The sequence below is a fragment of the Anser brachyrhynchus genome (assembly GCF_964034855.1).
Source record: "Anser brachyrhynchus genome assembly, chromosome: 5".
In the NCBI taxonomy this organism is placed as follows: Eukaryota; Metazoa; Chordata; class Aves; order Anseriformes; family Anatidae; genus Anser; species Anser brachyrhynchus.
Window position 1 is genome coordinate 40,712,729 of NC_137699.1, and position 16,631 is coordinate 40,729,359.

Sequence of the window (16,631 nt, forward strand, 5' to 3'; positions counted from 1 at the left end):
TTGTTGTTGTTATTGTTGTTTTTTGTGAAATAAAAAAAAAATTCTGAGGAAAGTGAGACAATTCTCTATTAGTTTGTGTCAAGCAACTGCATTCTTCCATGTTATTTGGAATTAAAGTACTCCTTTTTAGAAAAATAAACAAGCCTCTCTTATCACTTTGAAAATATATTTAATTTTGACGGAGAAATAAGTTTAAAATATTAGGAACAGCAACCTTCTAACTTAAGCACAGTGCATTTTACAATGATGTTGGAAAGTATTCTACAGTTCTCAACTGCATTCCCAAGCACTATCACAACACGTGCAGTTTTTTTCCCTCTTTTACAAACTAAACCACCAGGACTCAATAGATTTTGAATAGCAATTTGCCATGGACATCATCATGTTTCAGAACCAAAGTCCACCTGATAAGGTTTGCATCTCTGTAGATTAATATTGAACGCTTTCTATATAACTGAGATGTGTGCAGAAAACACAAACACTATTAAAATAGCACTTATTAGCACTTATAACTTACTGTGCTCTTTTAAATTGAAACATTTATTTTCAGTTTAAGGTGATGTTTTCCCCTCAAATGCATTCGAAAATACTTTGTGTATCCTCCAAAAGCACAAATAAATATTTAAGACTTGCATTTTCTTGTTGTTCCCTGCAGAGCTCAATTCTAAGCTCCTGCAACACTGTCATTTATTAGCTTGCTCCAGGCCATTACATTTCTACACATTTTACTTATACTGGCACTCAGCCACACTGTTCAGGTCTAGAAAGCTCACAAGTTTTTGTATTTTTTTTTTTAAACTGCATGACAACCATTCTGAAGAGTAGTAGCCCTCTCACCTAGTACGTTAAAATGTAAGACCATGAACATCGATGCTGTTCTCTCTTTATTTAGTGCTGAAAATGAAACTATTTTTTCAGCTGCAACTAGTGCCATAAGAAATCTCCCTAATGTGTAGACATTTTGTAGCCGTATTTTTAATGGAACAGATCCACTAAACTTATCTAGAATTAAAAAAAAAAAAAAAGGAAAAAGAAAAAAGAAAAAAAATCATGAAGAACAAGCTTTTTAAACTGCAAATTTCAGTGGACAAATTTTTTCACTCTGAAAATCTTATTATGCTGAATAGGACACATCTCTTTCTCAAATTCAGAAGAAACTGAGAAGTAACACAGTTGTAAAGGCCTTTCTGCAGGCAGAAGAATAGGTTTTCTCCAACAAGAATGCATCAGAATCAACGCTGATACATGCAGGGGAAACAGGGAACACCAACATGTATTTATAAAACTAGCAAAACATATATTGTTTACTTAGTTTGCACACATTTATTTACTTCAGTGTATACCGCCTGAGTAAATTCTTCACTGCACACGAAAGCCAAAGATGAGAATTACTTTGATTCAAATAATTAGCTAAAACACTTCAACACTACTATATGAAAAGTTTTGATTTAGTTAAGGAGTCGCGATCACCTGCAATTCTACCTTGAGAAAATCCCAACAGTGTTTTGCTACTGAGTTTTCATCTGCATGAGCTTCACCAATATCAGTTAGTGTTCTGCATCTTCTCAATGAACAACCCACAAATCACACCTGAAAAATCAGCCAAATCAATGGGAACCAATACTGGTAAATCCCAAACACCACAAGTTAATCTACATTTGTTTTACCAAACTGAATTACAAATATTCTCCACTTACCACAATCTTTCATCAAAAAAATTTTTTTAGCTACCACTCATGAACCCCTGAAAGGTGTTGGAGGGAAACCGAAGTTTTGACTTTATGAATAATTCTCTCTCTGGGATTTGTGAGCTAACTAAATGGTGTGAAATGCTTTTCCATTGGAAAGTGTTCTCTTTGTTCGCCACTGATGACTCCCTTAGTTTGTCTTGCACTGATGTTCCCTCTCCTACTGTTTCCGAGCCCTTTAATGGCAGGTACTCTCTTTAGACTATTACTGGTACTCAGAATTATCACTCAGAGAAAAGTTCATAAACCTATTTGCTGTGTGTTCATTGCTTACATTGCTTGAGAAGCTAGGGACAAAAGAGATTAGAAGAAAGCAACCCTCTTTTGGTGTTCTGCATCTATGTATACCCTCAGGCATTGATTTCCTGAAAATTTGGGTGCTCAGTTTTCCTAAATAGCTGGTCCTTTAGGTTCATGCATACACCCAGAAAAAGAATGAATAAAAGTTTTTCAGGAAAATGCTGTAATATATCTGGGTGAAGAAGTAATTTGATACATTATAAAAATAATTGAAAAAAAGACATGAAATTGTTGATATATTCAAAAAAATTATTTCCTATTTCCTCTTTTTAATTAGAGAATCAGTAATTAATTAAAGGATTAGTATCTTTTTTTTTTTTCAATTAACTTAGCTAAATATTCATTATAGGTCACAATAACATTTATTAATTAATGTCACTAATTGTAGGTTCACTGAAAATGTTTCTGACTGAAGAGAATTCTTCCATAACTATCTGCGTGTTAAAGCATATTATGATCAGCAAGAATCCTGACGCAATAATATTATAGGACATAACTTTTTAAAAAACAATTTTGATTTTTGAAATAAATTAACAATAAAATTCCACTTAGGTCACAGTTCATTATGGTTATTGTAGTTGGCCAAATTGCTATTCAATAAACAAGTTGCACTGTTTACAAAAATAAATGATAGTGAGACAGCAGGTGCAAATTCAGAGGCTGTTCTGCAACAGTTGTTTGTGACCACTGTACATTTTGAAAATTAAAATGGTTCTGGCATTAGACACTAAGCTAATATCTCACAAATGGAGAAAACCTCACAGGCAATTTTCTTGGTAGGTTAGAATTGTTCTCTTTCCCATGTATCTGTTTCACTTTGTTATGCCTATTCTCTATGCTTTTCTCTTTGTCACTACTGTATTTGAATACACTGTGTTTCTTTAACCAAATGACAGGTAACTCAAAGCTGGAATACGAACAATAATATTAAAAAAAAAATATAAGTTGCGAGCATATGTAACTCTTACTTGAACATGGTTATTCTACAACATAACTAACTGAAAATGGGCATTGTTCATAGGCATTACATTTGTGGTTCAAATCTAAACTACTGAAATCAGTAAAAAGTGTGTTATTCCCATGTTACAGAACAATTTCCAGAATGTCATAGGAGACTGATAAGGAATAAAGTGACATCTTTGAGAAGAAGCTGTGTCAGAGAGCACAGTGGAATCAAAAGTGGAGGATTTAAGCATTTTTGAAGATCAGTCATATAATTATATAGTCTGCATAAACCTCATTAAAAATTCAGGTGCAATCAGCAGATAAGATTGAGACATTACTTTTCCTCAGCATAATCAATTATTTTACCAAAATTCATATATCCTGAACAATGAATAGTGCTGTTAGCTACAGCAAAGATGCTGCTCCTTTGCATATCCAGTGAAGTATTCTGCCTTCTTTACAGTTTGCTAATATTCCTTGCTGTAGCTTCTGCATATCTCATTATTTTATGCACAGGTAAAAAAACAATCCAAATATACATTTAAATCGCATTGGCTGATCATTTTTGGATTGATGCACAAAAAAATAATCACCCCTACTGCTTACTAAGTAAAGGTTACATACATTCTGGAGTACTGAGCTGTAAGAACAGCTAAAGGCGGCATGTACAGTCTTGTGCGTGAACAGTACAGGAGAGACTTGGACAAACTGGAGCAAGTCCAAGAAAGAGCCTTGAAGATTATTAAGGGACCAGAGCTTCTGAAATACAAGAAAAGGCTGAGAGCCTGAGAAGAGAAGGCTTGGGAGGATCTTATCAATGTACATGAATACCTTGTGGGGTGGGGGTAAAGAAGATGAAGCCAGACAGCTCTTCTGCAGTGGTGCCCAGAGACAGGACAAGAGGCAAGGGGTAAAACTGAAATACAGGAAATTTTGTTTCAACATAAGAAAAGACCTTTTGTAAAGGTGACTGAACAGGTTGCCCAGAGAGGCTGTGGAGTTACTCAAAACCTAGTTGGGCATGGCCTGGAGCAAGCTATCCTGTCTGACCCTGTCTTGAATAGGGCTTGGACGAGACAGTCTCCAGAGATCCCTTCTAACCTTAGGTATCTGTGATTCTGTGATCACAATGAACTCATTGACCAATTTCATTAAATCTATCAGAGGGATAGATATAAAAGTCTTTTTTTTTTTTTTTTAATTGGCTGCTGGGAAGTCAAGCTAGACACTTCTTTAGTCTAATATTCTTATCTGCTTTTATTTAAAGGGAAACATGACTAATAATTGTTTCGCAACAGCCACATATATAGTTGCAGCTGTTATTTATTAGTCTCTTTATATAGTCATTACGCCACACTAGCCATAGCTCCCATAGCTCATGCTGCCTTTACTGAACTGTAAAGCAAGCTAGCAAGATCACACGGTGGTATTAGGAAGGAACTGAGGAAGCACAGACAGGACATCTCAAAGTATGAAGAAGAAAGGACTGAAGAATATGTTGTTCAAAGATAATTGATGTATTTTTACAAATCACTTCATATGAAAATGATAAAAATGAATGCCACATCTATGTTCGTTTTTGCTACTTGAAATGGGAAAAAGGTCTTGCCTTTCTTGCCAGTGCTGGGAAAAAAAAAAAGACACTACTACAATATATAATAGAAAAATAAGTGCGGTAAGTTAAAATACAAATAATACTAAAACTCAGGACCCCCAAATCAGCAATGAATTTGCTTATCTGAAGTTAATGGATACACAGGTGTAAGCACATAAATCCTTGCAGGTTCAGAACACAGGGCTTGACTTGACACCAGCTGAACTTGACAAAAACTTTGCTTTTACAGATTTCAGCAAGCTCAGAATCAAGCCATCAATTTTTTCATGTGAAACACGGAATAGAGATGATCAGGCTTTAGCAGCAAAGGTCCTATTTTGTAGAAGGAGCTGCTAAAAGCATGAGTGATCTGATGTTTCTCTTGTGCTGCTATAAATCATGAATAACTAGAGTCATTAGTGTAATACAAGGAAGGTAAGAAACAGGCCAACAGTGTTGGTACATGCACCCATATTGCGCTAGACACCCTTTGAAAGAAATCTCTAGTTACTTCTGTTCTGCCTAGAAAATAATGGCATGATACAGCTCAAGAAATTTTGTCTTGGGAAAAACATACACAGAGAGCAGCTAATTGTTTCAAATATTAATAATCTATTTTGATAACACTTTTTTTTCTGAAATTGCATCTGGTAAAATAACACATTCTTTGGCCTACAAGTTTAAAAAAAAAGTTTCTGAAAACCATCAACTTCTATTTAGGTACACCTCAAGAAAGTGTACTACTTTTTCAGATATGTATTTAAAAAATCACTGCTGAAAAAAGACCTCATAGATTCTCTATTTTTTAAAAATGGGATCAGTCATAAACAGCCCTCACTACATGTTTATCGTAGAAATTACATGTTCTTAACTATAAAGTTATGAAAGGATACGCCATTTTGGATTACTAAATTATTGTAGAAAAATGCAACATTTTTGTAACTACATCTTATTTGCATTCTTTTATTATTTCTCAGTTAAAAGCTCAGTAACTTTTTTAACATTAGTGTTTATTATTTACACAGTTGCTTAAAATCATGTATGCAAACTTTCTTATTTCCCTGTTCTAGAATTAAACTGAAAGGTACAGAAGTGCTTCTTATGAAATGCAACAAGAGGATGTATTATTTTGATGTCTGCCTGAAAGAAATAGGAACAATTATTATAATGCACATGCATTTTACAATATAAAATGTATTAGATCTTGAATGTCTGAGAACAAAGAGGAAACTGATGCAAGCCATGGAGGAACTCTTTTTAAAAAAATGTAATATTCAGACTTCAAGTTGTAATATTAAACAAATAGCAGTTATATACAACTTGTATATTAAATGATGTCTCAAATGTGAACCACAGCATTTTACTAGAAGCATTGAAATAAACCAGCCTTTAATGTCGCTAGAAATCCTAAGTCAGTGTACAAAGCGATCCTTTGTAATGCTCTATCATAAATTTTAAATGTGCAAGCTGTACATGGTTCTTAGCCATTAAACAGAAATGGGCCAAATTCTATTTCAGCTTGCACCATTTTGGGGGAAGAAGGTTTGTAAGCAGAGCATAAATCTTGTCAGAATTTCAGCTAGTAATCAGTACTGTAAATCATACTGAAATTTTGTAAAGGAATGACACTTTGTGAGTAAGTTATTACAAGTCTGTTTTTTTCTTAAATATTCAAAATAGACCTTTCTAGAAGGTTTATGATGAAGGTGCTCAGTAAGACAGCTCATCAAATGAGTAAAGTTATTTCATTTTTTACTTGCTGACTACCATGTTTTATTATTAATGCATAATATTTTATTTTTTACCTGCTGACTAGTATGTTTCATTATTAATGCACAATGCACAAAATTTATTTTATTTATTTAATGCACCTACCATATACATGTAGGTATTTGTTTTTAAGACTTATTCTCAGAACGTAGCATTACAATGATAAAAGCAAATCTTCCTACTATGCAATAAAGTCCTTTTCTTCATGAAGAATCAGGGCAATATAGTATGAACATGTGGTTATACAAAATGCAAGGAATATGCAAACTGACACTAACAAAATAATCAAAAAACACATATTATTATCAAATATATTAAAAACACTTTTTATTTTAAACACGAAATACTACACTTCTGGGCTTTTAAAATACTTTCATCTGGCTTTTAGAAATATTTAAAGTCTCTGTCCCAGACAAAAAGGATCTTTTTAATTAACTGTATAGTTATATGATATATATGTAGTAAAGTTAATTTTTACAGTAAATTTAATCTCATACAGGGGCAATGGCTGAGGGAACTTGTCTACAGACACTTTCAGTTGTAACTTACTAAAGTCTCCAGTGAACTACCGTCTCCAGTGAAATGGATTTTAGCAGTATTAGTTTTCAAAATGCATGCAATTTTGCATGGAAATACAGTTCTATAAAGTTTATCTTTTAATTTTCTTCCAGCCCTTCAGCTTCTCAAAAATTTACCAAAAGTAAGCAGTAAATGCTGAAGTAAAAGACAACTATTTTTTTTAAATCCAATTCTTTCATCTTAGCAGCTTTGAGACATAGTATAGCAGAAATTCTGAAAGCGAGTAATTTATGTTTGATTAAATCACTGTAATAAGTCATTTAAACATAGGTTAACTATACTGTTCATTCTATTATTTATTTAAAAGACAGTTTTATCAATATAAGTTGTTTTCTTAAAGACAATTAAAAACATAACTGTTTTGTATATCTTACCTTGGGTTTGAAAACTTTTTTCAGTTACTTCCACGATTTTCTTTTTCCATAGCTATTTATCAGACCACAATTAAGGCTCTCAGTAATGTCTTTCACAGTTAAAAACAAACAAGTTTGCTCAAATGATGAAGAATTTTATTTGTATTAGCTAACTATACTGATGAAAAAATCCTTACTATATATATTTTTTCTCATTAAAAAATCACACAGAGCACACACTTTTCAGTTGGAAAGAACAAGTTCTTAAATTTGCAGAGCATGATTTTTTTTTTTTTTTAAACACCTATAGATAATAATAAAAAAGGTAAAAGAGCTGTACTGTCACCTAGTGGATAAAGGTATTAGACAAGTACACCTAGGATTACTTACTAAGATACTTGCAATTTTAACAACATTAAAATATACATTGTTTTTTATATTGATTTCCTGGAAGAGATGAATAAACAGCAAGAATTGGATCTACTGCTGTCATAAGTCCTATGAGTACTTTAATGACAGCCCTACAGAGCCTTTGGCTCTGAATATAGCTTTTAATTGATTCATTGTAATGTTGAGTATTACGTTCTAAATCTGAATGTAAACATTGCATTTTTAAGAGCTTCAGATGTAGGGGAAAAGTCTCAGATTAAGAGGCTGACTGGTAGTGTAGACAACACAAAGAATAAAGCTAAAAGACGCTGTGACCTTTGTTTTGCCTTCTGCTCTGAACATACCATCTTGTTTTTGTAGTGCAGCTCCAGAATGTCTTTAAAAAAAGTCTGACAAAGAAAAACTATGGGAGTGATGCTTCTGAGACACAAGAAAAGCATCTACACTAAAGAATTATTCAAGCCATTCAATAATCCAATCTAACTACATGCATAGATTAGGCCACTCACTCGCACATTTTTTTTTTTTTTTTTTTCCCCCAGAGAACTTCTTATCATAGGAGCAGGCAAATATCTCACTGAAATTTTGACAAAACTCCTTCCTATGCTACAGCTTGTGATTTAGGACCCAAAGAAAACATTTGCTTCAGGACACAGTTGACAAAACTCAAACCAAGTCAATACTAACACTCTTCCCATCACCGTTCTCCTGCAGCAGAAACTTTGTGAGAGTGATACCAATCTCAGACATATGAAGGGACTTCCCTCCATGTACTGCAACATAGTAGGAAAGGAAAAAGATTTTGGGAGTGGTCATTTTACTGAATAATAAAAAGTAATTTTAAGGGAAAGTAATACCTCTTTTTGAAACAATTAAGGGTAATATCTTCTACTTGCATACATTCAATAGTCACAGATAGTCACAGTCCTAAGAAAATTTTCTATTCTTTTCATGCATTTAAAACATTGGCTGAAGCTCTTAAGCTCTTTATATCCACCTCATCCTTGTCCATGGATTGAGAATTCTAGAATAACAATTTGCTCTTAGACAACCACTTTTATGAAGTCTTTTTTTTTCTTTCTTTCTTTTTTTTTTTTTCTTTTTTCCTTTAGCACAGAGTAATCCATATCAGTTTTGCAACTACTGCAATTCTATGGGAACATGCATTAGACCATTATTATCGTAAAGAACGAGGCACATGCACAGGAACTTACTAAGAGACGCCTTCATGGTGTTGTATTACCTGACATTAAATCATTTCACCCTTGTTTGCCTTCAGTGAAGCAGATTTACTTATTCTTAATGCTCTGGTCTGAAGACTGATTCATTCCACTAAGGTTCACATTTGGAAAGAAAAAAAAAAAAAAAAGAAAAAAAGGCAGACTATCCTACCTTACACTACACTTAGACTTAAAAGCTGCACTCTACAGCTTTCTAGCACCAGAAAGTTTGAGATAAATAGCATCATTCTGTCTTTCCATGTAATACACGTAAATTCTATCTTTAAATGTTTTAAGCAAATAAACAAATAGTCAACCAACCAACTAAATATTTGTAATTATCACAGTCATGTGAGCTATACTAGGAGTTTTTCTAGGGAAAAGTATTTTTCCTTATGTGTCCCTTGTATGGTAAAGGATGGTTACACATTGCAAATACACAGCTTGGAACAGAACTAAGTCAACTTTCTGTACTGAACAAATTCTTATGGAGCTTAACTACTGAGCACAGGTAGAAGTGAATAGTGAGTTCAATGTGAGTATCGGCAATTTGAAAACATATTTTGAGTGGCAAATAATATGATATACTTCTTTGTCCCTGGCACGCAAGACTTTTGCCTGAACTCAGTGTTCAGTATAACTGCTTGCAACACGAATTCATGATTCTTGCTCTGGTAGTAGTCAGCAGTATGTGCTTACAGTTTGTCCTTCCAGAGTATGTTCTTATATGTACACGTTTGCTAGAGTACTCATGCTGGAAAGCAAACATCAAAGGGCATGATTAATCACAGAAACTTAAAAAAAAAAGTTTGGAAAAGCATTTCCAAGTTACTTCCTAGAATGCAACACCTTTTAATCTAAATTTTATAGAATACACTCTTCAAACAATATTACAATATTTGCAATATTAACTCATACTTCAAATGGACATTAAGGAACTTTAAGTGGCATTATAACATGAAGGATTGTCTTTAGTGATAGATGAATAATTTAAGTTCAAGAACCACTTTGGATCTAATAATTTGTTTCATCTAGAGAAAAATGACAGTTAATAGTTTCACAACTATAGGGGTAGGGAATCCATTTTCATTCTCTGCACCTTCTTTACAAGATATAAAAAGGGAATTACCTGCAACCTCTGTTTCTTTCCACGGACCTGACAAGCTCTCTGTGATGTACTCACTGTGAGTACCTTTCAATTTGAGGAAACACTTTATTTTGCCTGAACATGCGATGGCAATTTATCCCAACTCAAAACATGTATTCCCTAATCAGTCATGTTAAGGCTGAAGACAGTGCAGCTAATTGTAAAGAAGCTGTAGCAATGGAGAAGGTTAGGCAGAAGTTGTCTGTGGAGAGCAGAGATATTTGTTTAGTGGGCTTTTACATTGCTGGTCATTTGCTTCCTTCACTTTCTCACTACGAAGATGGGGTGGTAGTGGCAGAGCTGGACAAGTTACTGACATCCATATCTTACAGACTTTCTTTGAGCTACAAATTGACACAACCCCTCCAAGCTTCTTAAGTGCGTCTTTGCTCACTGGATCATTTTTACCTCTTCTGCATCTCTTTCCTCTCATACCTGACTAAAAGGGCTCATGGTTGAAAATATCATAAGGCAAGACTTTCCTGTGAGATTTCCTGCTAGTCCTGAGTTCTGTTAAGGTTGAAGATAGTGCAGTTTCTTCTTCTATTTCTCACTTCAACAAAAGCAAGGTGTTCATAGACACAAAGGCAAACAAAAAAGCAGATCTTGAAAAAAAAAAATCCCAACAGAAAAATGCAGCTTTGGTTAGGGTTTCATTTTCAATGAAGATTAGGGATTACTCTAAAGCTTTATAGAAAGTTCTATTTATTTTAAAAGAATCTCAAACTTATATAAGTACTAAATGAGAATTAAAATACTGAATGGTTTAATGTAGAGCTGTAAACAAAAGATGAGACTAGACCAAGACTCAAGAGACCTTGTTTCAATTTCAGCCCAACCACAGGCTTCCTGTGTGACCTATGCACGCCACTTAATCTATATGATGTTATAGTTCCTTGCCTATATAATTAAGCTAATACTTCTCTGTCTCAGAGGGCTCCTATGAGGATAAATTAATAAATGATAGGTTTTCTGTTAGCATTGTTAAGAAGATTACATAAGTGGATTACAAAATAGAAATTGTGGGATTAAGTGTTGCATTGTTAAATAAATTTCAAAATAGAAATCAGGATTTTGAAAATGGAAGAATTTATGGTCTGAATAATTTTTAAATTCTCCTGTCTTGACTTAGACATATGGAAAGAAAAACCCAACAACCTGTTAACAGGCTGATAATTATATAAACTGCTTACATAGAGATCAGGAAAGTTGTAAATGCAAAATTACCTTTTGCAACTAGGTTAATTCCAGAATAAATGCATAATAATTTTAACAATGAACTGTGACACTTGTTCAAATGTACTCAACTTTTCTAAATACTAACATATAATTTGGTAAAAGACTAGTGTTAAGAGCTTTAAATAAGAATCAGCAATCCAGTAAATGGCAGATGCCTGCAAGGCTTTTCTAAGGTCTGTTTCAACATAGACATCACTTCCTATGTATTAAAAGACTATGACAAAGTTATTTAACTGCATTAAAATATGATGAAACAGTTTCAATTTTTGCCATTTTCCTCCAGTTTTAATACCATTTAAACACCATACTTAGAAGAACTGAAAAACACAAGGGCTAAAATTCAAAGTATATAATTACCATAAGTGCTCACAAGAAATCACAAAACATTCTTAGGGAAAGCAATGGCAGGAATCAATCAATAGCAGTTCACTGTCTAGATTTAGCAAAGAGACAGCTTATCTACAAATACATTTAACACTTCATATCATTGTAACAGGTCAATGAAAAAGGGCTACACTTCAGCAGTCTGACTACATACCTAGCTTGCAGTCAGAGTATCACAGACTGGGCACAGCTTCTGCTCTGATATTCTTAGCATTACCGCTGACACAAGCTGACTTGCCCAGTCAAGCTTTTAATATTTCTTGCGTGTCTCTTTATGTTTCATTACATAACAGCTTCTTCTACTCATAACACCTCTGATAGCACTGTCATTAAGGAAACCTGTTTCTTCAGTAATAGAAAACCATAAGGTCCTCCTGAGTCAAAGGTCAAACACAGTCAATTTATTCCAAAAAAAACCAACACAACCCACACCAAAAAATCTCAGCTGCAAGTTACTACTTCACTCCAAGGAGTTTTATATTTTCCTTGTCTTTTGAAACAACCCACAAGTGATAATGAAATGCTTAAAGCAAAAAGAGAGAGAATCGGGTTTCATCTACCTGGACTGTCTGGCAGCATACTGTGTAACAATAAACGAGTGTTCTTAAGTCACAGCATTTCACTGGAAATGAGGCAGAACTTGTGTATTTTAACAGCTTTTTACAACTGGTAACCACTAGCAAATTTATTTTAGTTTCTCAGGGAAGACCAGTGAACGTCCCTAATTTAAACTAAAGGGCCTTTCAGCCTTGAAGACAAAAAGCACTTCTGCTTAGCACCTGAGTAATACATGGAATATGTACAGGTGAATCGAGAGGACTGGAATCAAAGATAGTTTGTCTTTGGCTGGTCTGAAAGGTCTGACTCATTTCCAGTTCTGTGATCATTTATTATCCAGAAAAGAAAGGCTAGCTTTTTGCACTGCAAACACAGTGGTGGTCTGCAGCTCGTGATGAATAGATTTCCCAGGTCTGCTCTGAATTGCATGACATAGAGTTTTCCAACAGGCTCTGACACATATACACCTGATATATGTTTAATTTCCCTTGCACAGACAGACCTGAATATCTACCTGCATGCACTTTTTTCTTTAAACTTATTATATACAGAATACATTCTTAGGTGGCATATTATTAAAACAAACAAACAACAACAACAAAAAAAAAACACATTATTTTTCATCAGTAATTTCATGTCAGACAAAGTCTTATTCTCCTGCAGGTACCCTAGGTACTCTAATAACTTCAGTATAGCATGGGAGCCTAATTTCAGTCCTAAAACATCAGATTCTGTATTTTCAAGGTGCATGTTATATTATGTTTACACAGGACTGAATTTACATTTGTGGATAACAGAGAAGTAAAAGATAGAAACGATGTTCTTTTTCCTCAATGTAGCTTTGTGATAAATAGCAGCATCTCTAGACAACTGTTTCTGAATTTGGGATTTATATTCCAAACTAAGCCTTTGAAAAGTTACAAAGTGCTAATCAAAATCAAAGTATTCAATGGAGTAATATCACAAAACTAAGAAAATTCATTGGCAACATTTAACAGTTGTCGATTTGATAGCCACATTGTTCTTTGCAGCTGACCTGTTTTTGCAGATAAAAGCTAATTTTACCACTGTACTAGAAGCCTATAGTTCAATAAGTGTTAAGTGCTAGTACCTGTTCAGAAAAAAAAAAAAACAAAACTGATATGTATTAAAAAACTATAATTAATCAAATATTTAGAATTAACAATTTAAAAAAAATACCAAAACAACATTGATAAGCATTCTCTGATCTGTAAAAAAAAAAAAAGAATAAACACACCGTAAAACTATGTTAAAACAAATAAAACTACAAGGATATAAAAGAGAACATGATTTTAAGCGCTTCTTTACTAACTGTACTTGCACTGAAATTCAATTTTAGATGTGTAGAATCCTATAAGTCTTTAAATAATGTTTAATATTTGATCAGCCTGATGATCACTTTGAGTCCAGTGTACAAAACAAATGTGAATCCTTTGAAGAGACAGAAGAAAGAACAACAAAATGTCTTTTCGCTCAGTCCCTACTGAATCAATGCTGGTAAATTCTACACAGCATTAAGCAAAATATTTAGTATTGTCTAAGACTTCCTAGACATGTTGCAAGCATTGCCTATAATATCCAAAAGGCAAAGGAAGCATACACTGAGCATTCATAAATGCTGAGATAAATTGTTCTTTTAAAATGTTAACTTTCATCACTAATCACTATTTGAGTTTTACTCTAAAAATTCTTTCAAGATGATACTCCAGTATTCTTAGAGTTGTACTGAAATTTATTTGGCCCAAATCTCACAGAATTATCATTTCAAAATTTTGTCAGGTACAGCAACTATCCTCCACTCTGCTTTATAAAGCTTAGTTTCCTTTATATACTCCTCCAATTTTACTGCCTCAGTTCAGGTCTGTAATTCTTTCAAATTCTTTAACTTCCTTCTCACAGGAAGACAATGTCTTTGGTCTTAGTGGAAAAGGGTGTTTTGTCACTTTTTCAATACTGCTATCTGATTTCCAGAGGCAGATACCTTCTACTTCTGTAAGTACTGTGGTAAGAGAAAACAAACAAACAAACCAAACTATGGAGTCCTAAAGGGTGTTGGCTATGCAATAGACCAGGATTAAACCCTTACAGATTTGGAGAGATATTCAGATGACTAAATACAGATGTATTTCCTGGTTAAAATGTTTTTTGTTTTATTGTAGGAATATGAAAACCATCAGAACACAACTAGAAAAGATTCTGAATCAAGTTCCTTCAGAACGAAAACCAGGTGTATAAAGCAGCTATAGTTTAGCTGAATTCTTTCACATAGTTCAAAAATCACCGGAAGAGAACAGCACTTGGACAGGTTAAGTCCTGGTGGCCTAACGCCTCAACTGCAAACACACACACACAACTGTAACTTTTCTAATGTGGAAAACCTAAGAACTGTAATGCTAGCCATATTATATATTGGAATTTATACAGTGAACATGAGACAGAAATGGCTACTCAAACTAACAGACATGGGTGATTTTCTCCCCATAGAGATAAGATGTAACAAAATAAGACAGTTGGACAGCCTTAGTATTTTTCAAGATTTTTAACAAGTCAAATCTTCAGTCTGAGAGTGAAAAGACTGAGATGAGTCTATACACTTCCCTTGTATGTCTGAAGATACCCATGATCCAAGACTATCTGATCCTTTTGAGTGCTACCAAATTCCTTGACTTTGTTTCTCTTTAAGGCCAGGTGAAAAACAAGCAATGTATAAAATACCCTCTCTCTATGAATAGTAAGAGGAGAACTTCAGCCTATGTTTTTGGATTGAAGGACTGAAGATGTTCTCATTTCACATTTATTACGACTAAGAGCAACTTACATGTTGCTCTTCATATGATAATCAATGTTTTAAATATAACTTATCACTAACCTCTATTTTGTTTGTTCTTTATTATTTTGAACTTCAAGAAGTACATTAAAATACAAAATTCTGTTTCCATATGGAAGCTGAAGTTTTACATGGATATCAAGAATTGTTTTGAGTGTACATATCTTCACCATTTTAAAATCAATTCTGGATTCAGATAACTGGTTGCTGCAGTTGAAAGTGTAATATTCTGAGCTGCAAGGGAAGTTAAAGACATCCATTCTTCAACTGATCTGACCTTATAAAAAGAGAAAAAAAAAAAAAGATAGTGCCACCATATTTCATGTTCTTCTACTTGCAATTGTTAGGGGTAAACATCTTCAGATTTTCTTACAGATTTTTTCTTTAAGTGAAATTCAACAGAAACAATCTTTTGTAAAGAAGACAGATGTATTTGAATTGCATGCCGACTGTTATTTTTGCTTTCAGTAAAAAACTGCAGGCAAATAAAGTTCTGTAACTTTTGCCCAGAAGGTCAATCCTAGAATCCTTTCTCTAAATATTTCTGAAAGTTCTGGTATGTTCATCTGAAATCTTCAATTCAGCAAAGTATTTTTTAAAGGAAAAAATAGTTTAAGAAAATATATTTATAACATAACCAAATGGCATCCATGTACTGATGAAGGGGGAAAGAAGGTAAATACAGATTATTTTTTTTTTCTCCAGAAAAAAAATAAGAAAAAAAGAGACACTGTACGAAGTCCCAGATTGGTCATACATTTTGGTACTGGTCAATAAACTAGACCACCATATATAAACAAAACATTCCATTCAACATTATGTCAACCTTTAACAAAAAGATCATCAATCACTGCAAATGCATGTTCCATGCACCTGTAAAATCTGATGGACATTCTTTCAAGTTTTTATTTCAACACTGTGTCTGTCAGAATTACCCCCCACCATAAACTTGTTATTAATGTTGGGAGAAGTTTTCCAAATGTCACAGAAATGAATTAGTATCACACTGAGCCCAAGACTTAAGAGAGTCACCATGTGCATTTATGTATTTTCCCTCCCATAATACTGACACATTTATATCTTTTCCATGTCTGCTCCAGGTCTGGTGGAACTGCACAGTATGATTCTCATTTATTTTGTTATAACATAATGACAAAAATAAAAATTGATTTGCATAAAGTTTGTTGAAAAATTGTTAGTAATGGCCTGCATCCCAAAGATGGTCCAAATTAAAACAAATGAAAAGTTTTTTACCAAATATATGACAAAATGAGGGAAAATACCTATTGTGCTACATGTCATTTCCAATTGTGATGTTAAACTTTGTTGGGCTTCACATGTGATGTGATTTTATTTTTGGCTTTAAAGAACTCTATGAAGAATTAATTCAAAGCTTTAATTTCTACATATAAGACCATGTGTTTGATAATAAAGTACTCGTAATTTTAGTAAAGATATAATAAGATAAAAAAGCTAGACAATTAAAACTATAAATAAAACACCTAACAGCAGTATTGTTTAGCCTTTAGAATAATTCCCTAAGTGTTCTGTAAATT

The 16,631-nt window shown here is 33.5% G+C and overlaps 1 protein-coding gene across 9 annotated transcripts in view; it reads right to left on the reverse strand.

Moving 5' to 3' along the window:
• Nucleotides 1–16,631, reverse strand: part of SLC25A21 (solute carrier family 25 member 21) — a 254,983-nt gene that overhangs the window by 133,800 nt on the left and 104,552 nt on the right. For 3 of the 9 annotated variants that reach the window (XM_080592967.1, XM_080592970.1, XM_080592966.1), the window contains exons 1-2: nt 8,024–9,701; nt 7,311–7,362 (exon numbers count right to left, since the gene is read on the reverse strand). The exons of 5 other annotated variants lie outside the window; for them this stretch is intronic. In XM_080592967.1, the coding sequence (XP_080449093.1) occupies nt 7,311–7,362; nt 8,024–8,119 (148 nt within the window). In that variant the 5' untranslated portion in view covers nt 8,120–9,701. Of the gene's footprint in view, nt 1–7,310; nt 7,363–8,023; nt 9,702–11,823; nt 12,030–16,631 lie in introns of those variants that run through there. One more of the 9 variants, XM_080592976.1, reaches the window with a different exon arrangement.